Source organism: Merops nubicus, unplaced genomic scaffold (assembly GCF_000691845.1).
Source record: "Merops nubicus isolate BGI_N331 unplaced genomic scaffold, ASM69184v1 scaffold2882, whole genome shotgun sequence".
NCBI lineage: Eukaryota > Metazoa > Chordata > Aves > Coraciiformes > Meropidae > Merops > Merops nubicus.
The window spans coordinates 29,594-46,472 of NW_008594128.1; the positions used below are offsets into that span (position 1 = coordinate 29,594).

The window sequence follows — 16,879 nt, forward strand, 5'->3', positions numbered from 1 at the left end:
TCGGTCTTAAGAAGCTGAAAAAATATCCCACTTCTTAAAAATTAATAATAGTAAATGAGGCTGTTTTGCCCAGGAGAAAAAAAAAAAAAAAAAAAAAAGCTGAACTACTGTATTTCTGTCTGCTTGAACCATGTTCCTCTCCAATAGCTTGAAATAAGCAGCCTAGAAGGAACCAGGACCCATGTAAAAAATCAGGTAATGTTTATTTAACTTGAAATGTTTTTTTGAACTGGCCTATATTTCCAAGCAATAAACTGACAATAGTACAACTTGGATTTAAGCTTCTTCTAGATGTGTGAAGAGTGAATTCCCCTCTCCCCCACCCCCAATATTTTGTAATATTTGAAGAGAATGAGTTTTCAGTGTGGAGCTTTGGACTTCTGAGGTGTAAAAATGTAAAGTTTTATGATGTCCCGTCTGTTGTAAACCCTTTCCTAAATGCAGTGAATATTGTCATGTGACTCACAGTTGTCTGTTGAGGAAAATGATTGTTGATCAGTGGCAGTAAAATTAGGGCTAGAGCATGTAAGCAGCACTCCTACTACTAAGAGTTTGTATTTGTAAGCAGATGTAGCTGCACTGAGTAGCAGAAGTGGGAACTGGTTCAGCTGAACCTTTGACCGCATTGGCCATCTTTCCTTTTAAAGAGCTTTGATGGCTGAAGACAGTTTGCCATCAAACTAATGCCCTAAAGATAATGCAGTTTGAGTAAGGCTGGAAACTTGATTCTTTATACAGAAAAATTCCTTGTGAATGTGGACAGTAACAGGAGGTATTTATTGTCTTCTACATCAGCACCACACAAACGTACAAATCCAGGCCTATGGAATACAACAACTGTTTCACAGATAACTGTTGCTGTGTTTATCTTTCTGTCTCTGAAGTTTGTTTTTTTTTTGTTCCTAGGAGTATTTAATCATCCTTCATTTAATTTATTTAGACAAAGTAGAACATTACTTTTATTGATTAAATACTTCTGGTGGAACAAAATCAAAAGGCTTTGATTTCAAAGTGTTTTAGTGGCTGGACTGTTCTGCTCTGCTTGTGAAACATAATTACACTGCTTCCTAATCATCAGCTCATCAATAAGAGTCACAGTGTAGGCGCCTGTTACATTACAAAGAAGCTTTTTACTGCTTTAATCTTTTTTATTATTATTATTCAAAGCATGTCATGTTCTGATATAATAAAGTACAGCAGAATCCCTCCATGGGGTAATCTCATAAATTACTAATACCCTCGCAACTGCTGACCTTTGTTATCAATGCTACATTTAAGGTTCTGCCTTCAGAGTGAATATCTCACTTCTTATTTTTGTAAGCATGCTTTACCTGTGTCTTTACAGAACTAGTAACATCTCAATGAAACAGGCTCCACTTATATTCCCTATCTTTGGCTGGAAAAAGGGGAAAAGCAGGGCTGAATTTAATTGAACACAAGATTTGTTTTTTAATTGCTGAGAGACCCTTGAGGAACATGATTCATTTGGAAGGCTCGTCAAGCTTCTGCTACATACAACCAAGTGGCAGGTCCCAGATGGTGACATTCAGCTCCCCACTGAAGTCAACAGCAAAATTCCCATTGGCTCTAATGGCAACAAGACCAGACTCTAAATGGAAGTGCTTACAGATAATTAATTGCTGAATTGGAAAATATAACTCTACAGTCAGTCTTTTGTGTAGATTTATGTAACAAGACAGAGGTCTGCATCTTTATTGCTTAACATGTGAAAAACTGGGTATGCTAAATACTGCCAAATGCACTCTAATCTTCCATTCAATGATGACTAATTAAGACTTTCATACTCTATATGCAACTATACTTTCAGCCAAGAACACAAACACTATTGTGGCTTGCTTGAATGTGAGGTTGTTACTTCACCTCAAGAAAACAACAACCCTGCAGTACAGTCAAACTGCAATAAGCATGATTTATCACTAAATTAGAAGAAAAGAAAGGGAAGGTGGTGTTCTTCTATCCAAGAGACTCATTTGAGGTTTTTATTCCTCTCTCTTCAAACTTCAGTCTCCTTCCTCCATTTCCTATTCATCTTTACAACACTAAATGGTCGGCACTGTCCGAATTGTTGACTGTATTATTGCATGAATATATACTCATAGCATATTTCTAATAAAAATTATTGTTTAATAAATACAAGTGTGCTGAACATTAATTTGGAGGTGGATATTTCCACCTATAAATGCCCATGGCCAAGAGGAACTAATAAGTTTTATGTATGTACATGCTAGGAAGAACTAGTAAGATCTGTACAAGCCATACACCTGCTTGGTTACCCTGTGCATTAGACATCACCTCAATGGCACACATTATGAAACCCAGGGTTTCCTAGTTGGAGGGCTTATGTGTGTTCTCTCAAGTCACAGTTTGCTGCCACTTTGCCTTTGTGGTTGTTCTCTGAATTAGAAAGAAGCCTGACTGTCCCAGAAGAAACAAAGTATTTATCTTAGAAAAACTATGAAGGGGTCAAATTTGCTGGCAGTGTAAATCGATGGTTCTTCTGTGGGCAGCAGCATTTATCACAGCACAGACTGTGGTCCTGTGCTTCCAACAGCAAAGATCATGCATGCTGATCCTGTGCTATCATAAACAATATGGAACAGCATCACCTCGATGGCACACACTATGAAACCCAGGGTTTCCTATTTGGAGGGCTTATGTGTATTTTCTCAAGTCACAGTTTTGCTGCCACTTTGCCTTTGTGATTGTTCTCTGAATTAGAAAGAAGCCTGACTGTCCCAGAAGACACAAAGTATTCATCTTAGAAAAACTATAAAGGGGTCAAATTTGCTGGCAGTGTAAATCGATGGTTCTTCTGTGGGCAACAGCATTTATCACAGCACAGACTGTGGTCCTGTGCTTCCAACAGCAAAGATCATGCATGCTGATCCTGTGCTATCATAAACAATATGGAACAGTTTATTTACAACCTGTGCAGTGCACAGTGCCTCGAGTACTGTTACTGGTCTAACCCACCCATCTAGGCTTTCCCTTGCCTTCCTTCTGCTGCTTAGCCAGTCCTCATGCCCGCCAGCAAAAGCCTGTAGGACGTGGCCCTTTCCAGTAGGCACAAATGGCATCTAGACACACTGTGCACTGCAAGTGGTGAACTGGATTGCTAGAGTGAGGCGTAACCTCCATCAGTCCCTGGTCAAAATGGGTACTAGAAACTCCCCAGAAATCTTGACACAGACAAGTGCCAGCTCAGTGGTCCCATTTAATTAGCTAGATCGGGATAATCAACAAGGTCTCTCTCTCCTGTTACCAGAGAGATTGCCAGCTCTCATTTCAGTCCCTCCCTGGTGTTGTCCCATTCTTAGAAATCCAACTCAATGACTCAAAAGCAACAGTGCAGCATACCCCGATTTCTCAGGAAGACTCTTGAGAGCCCAGCATAACATAGAGACATTCTCTATATGAATATCACTAATTCCCTTTCATGAACACATTACCTAACAGTTTTAACAAATACCTTCCCAGACAGCTTTCTGCAAGAGTATGGTTTGATTTCTTTTTTTTCTTTCTTTCTTTTAAGTAGCTCTGGAAACAGGATGATTCATACTAACCCTGTTTTGCAGCACACAACTTTAATCACTGCCAAACATTCTTTCAAGTAGCATTTCAACTCAAAACTGTCCTGAATCCTTGCCATTGGAGCCAACACATATTCCCCTTCCCCCCTAAGGCCAGACAGTTGCTCTTTGTCACTGCTTTTCTCTGGGAAGGACAGAAATGCTTTCTGTAAGCCTGTTTGGTGGGCAGGTCCCTACAGACATGATGTAAGGATGGGCTTCTTCCTGAGGACAGAGACCTTGAGCATAATAACGACAAGGTGGTTTGTTGTTTTTAGCTTGTGGACTCCAGTCTAGCAGCTTTGCTTTGTTTCTATAAAGAGTGGCAGCAGACATTGTAGCAGTGTGCTGCTGGGAACAGCCAAGGGTAGGAACTGGCACTTGTACACTAGTGCACCATGTTGCCTCCAGCCATAGTGCCATGTCTGAGGACAAAGACTGAAGTTTTAAATCCAGTAACTTTAAGACACCTTATGAGAGAGAGAGAGGAAGCATAACTGTGTGGCCTGCTGAAGAGAGGGAGCTCTCTGCTCTTGGAATAATTTGGGTACTTTACATTACAAAGAGCTAAAACTGGCAGTTCACATAGGCATAAGAATAATGAGAAGCAGCTGTTCCTGGCATTATATATTATTTGTATAATGAATATCCCTTTTAGAAAGTCTACTTGCACATCTGTTTTGGGTGGGGAAGATAAGTTGCTATTTGGTAGCAGAAGAAAGACATTCAAAACTACACTGTAATAAGCTCTTCCTATTACCATTTCCAGCTGCTCTTCTGCTGAGCCCAACAGCACAGGAGACGGGTAGCACCACCAGTAAATGCACTTCTCACCAGACCAGTAGTGTCTGACTCAGCTTTTCAAAATTCCAGCTGATCCTTGTGTTACCCCTTAGAAAGATAACGATTCTTCTCTCTGACATCCAAGTTTAGTTTTAATCATGGCAAAAATCTGAACCTCTGGAAAGCTCAGCAGCTAGACAAGCACAGTAACAGGTGAGCTTTCTTGCAAAGTGTAACTACTGTTCTCAGAGAACATCTGCACACAATGTGCCTTGGTGTTTTCAGCTATTTACTGAGGTACCTGCAAACTGTGCTTTATGTGCAGACTATGAAGAGAAGTAAGAATGTGACTTACAGTTCTGGTGACTCTTGGTCATACTCTCTGAGTCCAAAGCATGGTAGAACTCGTACGCCGATCGGCCCAGCAGCTCCTCTGGGTGGTATCCAATCAACTCTGTTATTCTTGGTTAAGAAAAAAACAAATATTTAGAATTCAGGTTGCCTTAGCATTCATGTGCAGGGTAGATATCAGCTCTAGTACTTAGACTAACAGAATTAAAACCACAGTATGAGACATTCCGAACTTCGGGATACATCAGGAGCTGTAGAGGAGTTCCTGTCACTTTCTGAAGTATTACCATGCTCAGAATAAACTGTGTTTTACTACTGCAAGGAGTAAAAATTCCTAGGGATGTTGTTACGTGTGCTGCAAATTTTCCCAGGCCTCTTGCTCAGTATCTCTAACAGGAAGGTCTCAACAGCTGACAAAGTTCTCAGGTTGTCCACTACATGCATAAATTCCCAACTACCAGCATTCAAAATAAAATGCATGTGAGGGGAGTAGTGGTTGGCACCACCAGGTTTAAAAGTATGTGCACATTTTTAAAACAGAATATGAAAGGGTTAAATCACTGCTTTGGGTATTGCATTTAATAAAAAGGCAAGGCAAGAAATTAAGGGCAGTTTCAAAAAAAAAAAAAATCATCTCTTCTACTTAGTGTTTCTCAATTATATGAGAACTTTAGCATATGGATTAGGTTACTTGAGTGACTAATCCACAAACTAAGTAGGATTTTAGACAAAGGAAGCTATGATTTCAAATACTAGACTTTTTTCAGAGCCCAAGTACTCAGGCAAGGCAGGATTTCTCACAAATTCCTGAATAAATGGAAATAGGTCATCAAACTGTACATATTATTTTCTCTAATGAGGGGGTGGAGGAAAAAGGTTACTTAAAAATAAATTTAATTTGAAATACCATCACACACAATATTACAGAAAATACAATTGATATCATCTCTTCTGGAAAAATAAGAGAACATTACTGTTTTACAAGTCAACAGCACTCTTGGATGCCTCTTCCTAGCTTTTAAACTGCAACAACAGCCTGTAAGGTAGCAGAGAGCAGTAGCAGAAATGACTACAAGCTGACTGCTAAGCTGTCATTAGCCTGGAAGAGCCAGGAGGTCTGCAAGGAATGGTCACATCTTGCAGCACGCCACCACCACCAGCAGCAGTGCAGAAGTTTTAGGCCTCGTAACTAACTCCCTTGGAAAGGCTTCATCCCCCACCACCATGTCTGATCAGTGACACCATTGCCACTTTTAAGGTACACATCCTCAGGTCTGTGTACTCCCTGGAAGGACAGCCTTGGCCCAGCCCTCCAGACACAGGCATGTCTTTACAAGACAGACATGTAAATACTGTAAAACAAACACAAGAGGAGCATGGCATTCATCTCCTGGGTCCCCCTCCAGCAAGGAAGACACTTGAGACGGAGCTGTTTTGTGTATGGTTTGAACGCCAAGGCTTTGAGTCAGCCTTTCCCTCACCTCCACAGAACTGTATAGCTCATACCCCTGGGACACCTTGGTTTTGGCACTCTGAAACCTACTCTGTTCTGATCTCCATGGAACAAACCCGAGTTTATAATGGGTTAGTTGAGCGAAGACTGTAGCTGATTTTTTTGGGTTTCCCCCCTGAAAACTTACTCTTCTGCTTATGGTTACAGTTTTATTTATGCTTACAGTTAGATGACAAAAGGGGACATTCTTGAATCAGATTTCAAAGAATTGCTTTTTTGACTCTCTTCTCACACTGACAGGCTTCTAAGCTTTAAAACTGCACCCCAGTCAAATCAGTAACTTTTCTCTGTCACCATAAAGCAGAAGTTCTCATAAGGAGTTGGTCGTCAGAGCTGAACCATCAGGAGAAAACACCAAATACAGAAAGAGCCCTAATAAAAGCAAGGCTCCCAATATACAGTTGCCACTTGCCTTTACACAGTCAGCTGGGACACACTGGTGTAAGTGGCCAGAGGCTTTTGCCAGGACCAATGTAAATATACAGTCTTTAAAAACAGAAACTATGGCCTTTGGTTACATAATGGCATAGTATCATAAAACCATCCTGGTTTGTTTGGAGCTCATCACAAGGGGAAGGATTTTAAAATTCAGGAAGTTGAGGATTTACTCTTAATCCAGTCATTGGGAGCTGAGAGCCAAGTCAGGGCTGAGAGGGGAGAAGGAAAAGGAAGTAAAGATAATGGAAAAAGAAAGCAGCAGCATGTACCCAGAAGCACCAATGCAAATCCAAAACCACATGACAGCCTTGATGGGTGTCAACAGTGGAACCGAGATAGGAAGGAAAAGACATGTGTTACACCAGGCTGAGGGACTCTTAACTCTTGCCATATAGGCATAGCAATCTCTATGCAAACTTGTCTTTTCCAATCCTGTAATTCCCCTCTCAAATTTCTGCTCGCTGCTTGTAACGAGCACCCTCACTGTAAAATTACTCTTCTTGTCATTCCACAGCACAGAACGACTTGTGGTGCAATCCTGCTGTGACAATGTCAAATTTAATTAGACCTTGTGTAATCTTGGATGAAAGTCAGCAAATTGTGGGTTGAAATCTTTTTACTGCAATCAACTAAAAAGCATAAAGAAAGATAAAAATAAGATATTGAAGAATTACCCACAAACCCCACAACACTGGCAAAATTCTAAACCCACGCCTCCTAACAGTGAAGTGCTAATCAAGAGTAATAGTTTTAAAATAGTTACTTAAAAAAAAAAAAGTCTACATAGCTTCTATGCCCTGTTAACTGATTTGTTAATTTGTTACCACTACTCAGATTCATTACATTTGTCTTTAAACACTCATGGGAGTGAAATGATTTTTTTTTTTAAATTATAGAACATTTGTTTCCCCCATCCTAAAAAACACCCCTAAAACTGGCTGACAGTTTTTCCTAGATAGATTTTTAAATATCACTGTTTTATAACAAGTACCCCCTCTCCAGTTGTTCACAGTATGGGTTTTGGGTGCATGAATTGGCAGACCACACCCTCCTTTATTCCTTCTCTGGTGCTGCTGACTCCAAAAAGCTTTATAAAAACCCCAGCCTCATGGGCTGCAGGCAGTGCAGGGCTGGAAATCAGGTTAGCCAATTCCACGCCAGGTTACGCACCAGGGCTGAAGCAGGAGCTGTCCCTGTCTCCATCCCAACCATCCCGTGACTCTCCTGAGACATTTTTGGAAGGAGACTGGCCACAGCTGGGAGCCTGAACAGCACCTGGGCCAGGAGGCAGTGAGGGCTTCAGCCAGGGTCCCTGCACTGACCTCACCTGAGCATCGTGTTGAGGTTCGCCAGTGAGGTGCACCCTCCAAACTCCACATGCTTTCCACAGCAATACAAAATGCCAAGTGGAATGGGGCAAAGCTGGCAGTGGGCAGATTCAGGCTGGATGTGAGGAAGAAGTTCTTCCCCATGAGAGTGGTGAGACCCTGGAATGGGTTGCCCAGGGAGGTGGTAATACACAGAGGATGAAGCAGAAAAGAAAAAGCACCCTATGGAGCTAGGAGGAGGAGGAGGAGTATATTACCAAGGGAGTCACAGAAATGTATACGCCCTGTGGGACCAAAGGATCATTGACAACACTGAGTCCACAGCACAAGACTTCTACTTTTGCCTAGACACCAGACAGAAAATTGCTCTTTGTACAGGCTGTGGAATGACAAAATTGGAAAACAAACTGTACAGTGGTTTTGGATGGCATCCCTGCCATGGTAGGCTTTGTGTTTCCTTTGCATTTGTAAAAGCTAATTGGGTGCTAATTAGAAGGATAATAATATTGTTCGTTGAAGCAGACAGGTGGGCTGGGAGGCTGTTTATTCTCCCCTTAACCACTTGTTTCTGAAAACACAAATACCTTTTGGGGAACCTTAATTTTACCCGACTGGCACTTCGGTACATCACGGTGACAAGTTTAGCTCAGAAAACTGAGGTAAAAATCTCAGAAAACACAGTAAAGAGGTGGGCAGTAGCCCTCCACAGTAGTGGGTCTGTCCCAGCTTCCACTACCTCCAATGCTTTTTGAGCACTACTTCAGTTTCTCTTAATACACCATTTCATGGAGTAAAGGCAAAGTTTTGTGCTTAGGGTACACAATGGAGAAAACCAAGGGATCTAAATCTTGTTTCTAGATTTGTACAACTTTGCCTTACTTCCTCTCTTCAAGACATGGCAAAGCAAACAAAGCTCACTGCTTCAAAGGCTGCATCTCCTACAAGATGAGCTATTTCAAGTGTTTTGGTTTTTCTTAAAATTGTGCCTTTCTGTCTCTTTATAGGAGCACAAAGCTTTTTATTATATACCATTTCTTGAGTTAAAATAGTATTGTAAGAACCATTCAGGACTGAGAAGTCAGGTCCTTTGTGAAGGACTGCTGCAATGTTTACTGCTCATAAAAAAAAATAGCTGGGTGTATATTTGTGGGGCCATGTGGGGACTGTGTGTGTGAGGGTGTGGATCTCTGAACAAAGTCTTTCTGTATTCAAACTGTTACCAAGTTATTGAAGTTATATTGGTCCTGACGGGAACAAACAAACAAGGTTACACTTACAGAAGAATGAGTTAAAAAAAAAAAAAAGAAAAGAGAATGAGAGAGAAAGAGAGAGAAAGGGAGAAAATACAGCCCAACACAGCCACTATGGCTGGAGTAAAGAACTCTGCCAGTTTTGCCAAATGTGGCTGTTTGGCTTCAGATACCATCACTTCCCTGTTGTCTCCGTACTGCATTTTCCCCCTGAGCAGAGATGGAGGAACAGGAGGTCCTTTCAAACGCTTATTTGCATTCTCACCTAATTTGAAAATTTCCCCCAAATACGGGTCAAACAGCAAACTGACTTGAATCCTCATATAAGGTTCTGTTCCTGTGTATTTCTGTTTCCCAGGGACATCACTGGAAGCACATTACAACTCAGTTTCCTCTCAGCTGGGCACAGCCTGGATCTCACAGGTGCAGTCGTAGTAGGAGAAACCTAATGTGGACAAACACTATTGCCACTGCACCTCCCATGCACCATCCCATTCTGAATCCCCAAACATCCTGCAGCACTCCTTTTTCTTCTTCAGCTCGTCCGTGAAAATCTTCCAATCAAGAAAAAGCAAAAAAAGAGCATAACTAACTTTGTTTCTTGTAACCCTGAAGAGAAAATTCCCCAAAGCAAGCCATGCCTTCACAGTAATGGAGAACACACGCTTTTTGGTGTGCCAGTGCCAGGGAGCTGGTTTGTGCTGCAGCCTCTGGAGCTGTTGCCTCTCCCCCTGCAGCACCCCAGCCAGGTCACAGGGATGAAGGTGAAAAGCCAACACCACCCACAAGGCCACATTACCCTCCTCCAAAACACAGTGCATGGTTTTCCTTTGTTATGCATAAACCCTAAAGGCTGAGATTTCATGTTTTGACTTATGTCAGGACTTAGGGCTCCATGTGCTGGGGCACCTGAAGTAGTTTTGGAGTTTTCTATCAAATTCACATACAGTTTTCACTTTTGTTTTGTGGACTTTTCCACCACAGAAGCATACAGCCACTATTTCTGTCTACCCATCACCCCTGTGATGGCCCTGCACAGGAAGATAAGCTGAGCATCCACCAAGATAACAAAATTGCCTTTGTACAAAGACTTGCCTTTTTTTTTTTCCTGACTAAAACACCCTTACTGGCTATCTTCCCTGACACAAAAGCATTGTGCAGCTGAACTAAATCCTCGCTTGGATTATTGAATTGTACCACTGATCAGCATTTCCGTGTTACAGCTAAAATAATCCTTCCTGTAAACCACTTAGCCAAGATAAGTGGGGCAAGGGAACATTTTCAAAATCACTCTCCAGGAATGGCTGAAGCAGGCATTTAACAGAGCAACCTATTTTTATTATTTATATCTAACAAACCTTTCTTTACAGGCTCATCACCTTGCAAAAGCTGTTTTAAGAACACAACACATGCTACCTAACCACTGGCAAGCCATAGGCCCACATATATAAATTATTTTTGGAAGGCAAAATATACAGGCTAGTGCCTCACACATTTTAACTAAGGGATGGCAAGAGTCTTTCCTGCTTCATGTCACATCTGTCCTGCACCTTCCTAAGGAGAATCCAAAAGAATCGAGTCACTTCATGTCAGCCAACTAGTTTTTGTTACAAAGTGCTGAAAGGTAGCCAGCCTATGTTTTGTGTGTGGCTTTGTGACAGACAGAGACTATGAGCTTTCCTAAGGAGGTAATAGTTGTGATCCTCCTTTTCCACAAAGATGAATTCCAGCCTCATGTACAAGGGTATGTCTCTTTTGTACTCACTTAAACCCCATGTTCAAGGTGGCTGCTTTCATCACTAAGGTCCAAGTTTCTTTAACTGAATGCTTCAAAATCAAAAACTTAATGCTCCCTTGGAAGCAGACTTGTCCACACCAGATGGACTGCTGAGGGGACTGCTGCAGAAGCCTGCTAGAGGAGGCACACCGCCCTCAAGGATATCAACCCTGAACTAGAAGAGTCTCTTTACAGAGAAATGAGCTGTGTCAGCCCTGCCGTGTCACTGCAGAAAGGCCAGAGGAGGTTGAAAAGGGTTTAGGCATCTGACTGGCACATGCTGCTTTCTCCTCCTTTGCTCCTCAGCCTGGATTTACATTCTTGGCATAAGCTGCTCCTTCAATGCAATTTGTCTAGCAGCACTGAATTTGATAAGAACAGCTGGGTGTTTTGCATTTCTGTGTGCCTAGTGATGCTGCCTGTTGGAGAGACACCAGCTTCCCTCTGGAGGGGAGGAGAGAGCCAGGAGGATCTGCTGGGCATAACCTGAAAGGTTCGTGAGGTCTCTTCCTTCTCTGGCCTGACTGGATTTTTACAGCTTTATCATAATCTCAATAAAACATGAATGAAATGTCCCTAACAAAACCATCTAGTAAAAGACATGTTGTTTTGTTGCTCGATTTTTAAACACAAAAGTCTCTGAAAATTCCTGCAGGTTAAATTGTCCAGAGGAACCTGTTGTATTTCACTGCCATGTGAAAAGTCTACCCTGTAAATCAACTCCCACTATTTAAGACAGGGCATAACACTCTGTTCTTTTAAAAATAATAATGTGTATCTTTAATGGGATAGTATCCCTCTAATTATCATTTATAATTGCTTACGCATTAAATCTGGCAAAGACACGTGAATGCTGCAATACAGCAAAATCCTCTCTTGCTCTCCTCTAGCCTGCCACTGAACAGCCCCAGCAATTCAGGGCTACGTTGCTTTTAATGATGAGTCACTACCATATTGTTGCTTCCCCTCCCTGCAAAATCCTACTGATATCTCAATATTTTCATCCTGAAAGTATTAACAAGGAAAAAAAGTGTTGTGGTTACATCAGAGGACATTTCTAGTTACAGCACACGTGCTGCTAAATTCTCAGAGAGGTCAGAAGGTCAGTCACAAGTTTCACACTTGCAATCTTGCTTTCATCCACAGCTGCTAACACTGCTAGTTTATACAGTTGCTTCATCACATTGTTGAAAATAATAATCTTGCTTAACACAAGTTTTAAGAACCTTTCGAAAGATTAAAAAAATAAACAAGCCCTCAGACCTGTGAGTTTGGCATACGTATAATCCCACTGATAGCCCTACAGCCCTCAGCAGATTCATCTCTCAATTTCAGACCAGGGGCATTAGACAGAAAACTTTGTATTAAAGCCAAGGATGACCTCATAAACTTAAAAAAGCTCAAAACAAACACCAAACCCACAGTAGTATACATAGGACTTTCTGGGGAGACGGGGAACAGGAAGACACTTTATGGGAAGGCATCTCTGGCTCACACACAAGGAAGATGGTTACTCACAACATGTGGACAGGCAGAAGAGGCAGATGGTATGAAATGCCATAGAGATCCCAGGGGAAAACAGGCAGGTAGAGACCAGAGGGATCTCCATTTTTTCCACTCAGGAGGGAAGTGTGGGGAGTAGAGGACACAGCCCCCTTGCTTGACCCAATATCTTTCCCTTCCCTCCTTCATTTCGCCACTAAAAGGAGCAGACAGATAACCAGCAAAGGTTGTTTGCTTTTCATTGAGCAAGAGGCTGCAACCCCATTTCAGAGCTGCAGATGCTCTGGATGCCTTAGCAATTCTTTCTTAGTCTAGAGCATAAAGTACTTTCCAGCTAACTGCTAAGGGCATCCTGGGCCAAACCAACCATACATCAGTCCCTGGCGAAGGCCGTAAGGCACGTCATTGAGATGGTCTCTGAGAAACGAGACCAGAAAGCCTGTGCACACTTCAGTTTGCTAAAACCCAAGAGGCTAATGCACGTGGCTCTAAGTTGCCTCATCTTCAGTCAGTGAACTTGAATTCCTCACTCAGCAGGAGGATCAAATACAGCAGGAGTACCATTTTGCCTAAACTGAGCTTTAAGATGGATTAGGCAAGCCACTGAATAGCTGTCTTGGCAAAATAGACTGTACCTCTCATCCTTGCTTACCAGGTCCACAGAGGAGGGCATTTGGAAGGCCACCCTGTTTTGTTCAGGAAGACAGAAACACCCATGGAAAAGGAAAATCATTGGAGTTTACCTGTCATCACAGTAGGTAAATTTCATGTCCATGCTGTGGCGACTCAGGAAGGTCTTGCTGTCCAGGGGGATATCAATGTTTGAAGGATGCTGAATAGGCTCACACATTATTATAAGGCAGGTGAGAAGAGGCTCTTTATAACCACACAGAGAGTGAGGAGGGCAAGTGTTATACACTTTAACTTGTCCAGTGCAGTGCAAAACCTGAAATAATGGTTTTTAAGTAAGAAACAGAGTTAGAATATACTTCCTCTACATGTCAAAATGTCTTTTTACATCAAAAACATTTATTATGGCTAAAATATGGTACCTTCCACGTGGCAGACTTGAGATTAACAGTTCTGCCTCTGTTAGTAACGGTGCATTTCATCCTCATGAAGAAGTCACGCTCGGTTGACATCTCTTTGTTTTTCTTTCCAAAGCCTGGACCTGTAGAAGGAAGATGGCAAATGAGTTTTCTCAGTTTTGCTTCTTGATTACTTCTATTCATAAGCCTGAAGGATTCAATAGAAATAACAGACTGATTTTCAGATAATTTACCTGCAGAGACCATCAAAGATGCATGGACCACTGAAGAGCAGTTTGTAGAGCACAGACCTAAAACTAAGTGGGACTTAAATGGGACTTTGTGCATTTAAACCTAAGTTTTAGCTTGCAGCACATAAAACTTTGCAAGGTGTTAAAAGTGACAACATTATGCCTGTCTTAACCTGATGAAACAAAACCAGTAAACACACAGTTTCTAGTGCTATCTTATATAAGCAATTATTTAGGAAAACAAAACCAATGTGCAAAGTATTGAATAACAGTTAACGGTTACTTTAGGGATGAAAATTCCCTTTCCCATGACTAACAGATCTCTGCTGTCAGCCAGCTACTTCATTTGGTTACTTAAAAAGTAAACAGCCACTCTTGTCTATTTGCATTATTACCATTTTTCAGACTCAGATTTTCTCGAATTTCTTCATGGTCACATGGATGAGTGAAGTCAAAAATGCTGTGTCCAGTTAACTCCACCTGTGCAGAAGTAAGAACGACATTTAACCAAATAAAAGCAACTAATAGTACTTATCTGTTCTTAATTGCTACCTCTTCAGATGAATCTAATCAGTAGAACTAAGGACATTGACACGATACCCACAGACAGAACCTCTGTAACCCTCATTTTGTTTATTCTATGCATAACTTCTCGTTTTCTTCCCAGGACAATTCCCTGGTTTTGAATTTGCACAGTGCAGTTAACAGTCAACACCACTGGGTATTTTCAACACAAGAAAAGAACAGAATCCACAAAGCAGAAAAGGAGGGACCCAAAAGAGCAGTTCTATCCCCTCTGTCCCATAGTCTAAGGCACAAATTGAATAAATGACTGTTCTCCTCTACACAGTCCTAGGAAGGGAAGTTTGCAATCACCAAAGGCACTGCAACTTCAACAGAAAGGGAAAAGCCCTCAATGTTGTTTGGTGTGCAGGGTACTTGGGTGAAAAATGACACTTTATTTCCAGCCTTTTTATGCAGTGACACACATTTTGTGTTTTGTGACACGTTTTTCTGCATTTAGGCATAGGATTTGTTTCTAAGAATTGTATTACAAAGACAGGAAAGTGTTAGGGAACAAGTTACCTGGGTAAGACCCATGTATTTGTTGACATTCTCTGACAAAAAGATCATGTCTCCATCCTGTGTCACCACGGCAATAAATCCCTCCAAAGCTTTCAGGTACAGGTTGTCCATCTGCTGGTCTGCCTCCAGTTCATTCTCATTGTCAGCACACACTGAGGGGAAAAAAAAAAAGAAAAAAAAAAAAAAGGCATGTGAATTCTTCAGCACCCTATCCAGCCTTTTTCAATACAAGCACATCCAGTGACAAGGCAACAAAATGTTTTTCTGCTGTCAGAATTTACTTTCCACAAACCCCTTCTGGTGAGGCCTTCTGAACGGTGTCTGAAAGGGAAGCCCTCACTGCTAGAAAGGCAAGAGATGGTTTTATAAACTTTTTAGCAAATGCAATAGATGCACTGTCTTGATTCACCTCTAGCGTGTTTCTGCAAGACGTTTTCAGTACCTAACACACATATAACTAGATAAAGAAGTGCACATTTTTTAGGAGATACTAAGGCTGCATGTGGCTAACAGGCACAAGGCATATGGCAAACCTTACAGAAGGAAAGTAAATTGGTGTGTCCTAGATAAAGAAGTGCACATTTTTTAGCCACTTGCAGCCTTAGTATCTCCTAACAGGCACAAGGCATAGGGCAAAGCTTACAGAAGGAAAGTAAATTGGTGTGTTCCATGAGTGAATAGACCTCTTCACTCAGTATGAAGATGTCTGTTAACACTACCTTTAGTAGAAGAAGTAGAAAACCACTCCCTTGAAGTCCCTTTGGGGGAATCTGTCTTTTATCCCATAAATCTCAGTACTCCTGGGAAAAACACAGCCTACTGATACCTGATTCTTCACATGCAGACATAAGAACTCCCCATGTGCCACTCCACCAAACTCTGACAGGCTTTGTCACCTGCTTACATGCCTCCTGTCCCACAAGGAGGAAAGCCTCAGGCCCCACTTCTGTCCCTTACATTTGCCTATGCAGATTCATGAGCCCAGTGCACCTTACCATTTTTGGAGAAGATGTGCCATGGTTACTTGTGAAGACAATTGATGACACTGTGATGCCCTCATCGTGTATGCTCCATATTGCTCGTTGGCAGCAAGCAGGCAAAGCTGCAGGGAGGGAGGGAGAGACAATGCTCCTCCTCCTGATGCCAGTCACCCAAGTGCCCACTTGGCACTCTTGCCTTCCCTTCTAACACTTCTAAGCATGTTTCAGCTCGATGAATAAGAAGTCTGCAGGAGATGATTTGTAGATGACTAGTATCGAAAAATTTCTGTGTAGGAGCTGGCCCATTAATTTCTCAACATGTTTTACGTGTAAATTCTGGGATGATTTTAATACAAAACTATTTACAGATACTGCATCTGGTCCGTGTACCTCGGGTATGCTGTGGTGAGCTTATCTTTATAGTTTTGTCAGTTAGCCTGCACATTTGTGATCAAATCTCTGCAAATATGTGTGGTAGTAAGGCTCAGAATTAGAGGGGGGAAAGCAAATACCCCCCACCCCTTACCCCCTTTATTATCTCAGAATAAAGAATAACCAACTCCAACCATGCACTGTCAAAGATACAAGGCCAGGGATAAGTCCCATCTAGATCAGAGGTGCTTCATAGCTTGAGGCAGCAAGGATGGTGGGAGAGGAGTTGAAGTGATGATGCTCTCTGTGCCCCTCCCTGGTGGCACAAGGGTGCTCCAGGCTGAGCCCAGCACTGATTTTGCTGGCCAAAGACTCCAGCCAATAACTGCATCAGCCTTATTCACAAGTACAGTGAGACTCTTAAATGAGTTTCTTGGAGAAGTTGTTCTTCTTTGATAGTTTAATGTTGCAATTTCAGCACACAGTGTTTATTCTCTAGTACACATACTGTTAGCACTTGAGAAAAGCATTTAATTTGTGTACTTTTCCTCCCTTAAACAGCACATTCATAATTTCCCTTCAAGTTTCTTGTTGGATTACTAATATTTGGAGAAGTCTAGAAGCAGGAA

General features: G+C 41.8%; 1 protein-coding gene across 1 annotated transcript in view; it reads right to left on the minus strand.

The window, feature by feature from the left end:
* Positions 1 to 16,879, minus strand: part of EPAS1 (endothelial PAS domain protein 1) — a gene marked incomplete at its 5' end in the record, with an annotated part of 35,782 nt that overhangs the window by 9,378 nt on the left and 9,525 nt on the right. The window contains 5 exons of the mRNA XM_008935633.1: positions 4,729 to 4,835; positions 13,277 to 13,479; positions 13,586 to 13,704; positions 14,208 to 14,292; positions 14,899 to 15,050. Of these exons, the coding sequence (XP_008933881.1) occupies positions 4,729 to 4,835; positions 13,277 to 13,479; positions 13,586 to 13,704; positions 14,208 to 14,292; positions 14,899 to 15,050 (666 nt within the window). The remainder of the gene's footprint in view (positions 1 to 4,728; positions 4,836 to 13,276; positions 13,480 to 13,585; positions 13,705 to 14,207; positions 14,293 to 14,898; positions 15,051 to 16,879) is intronic.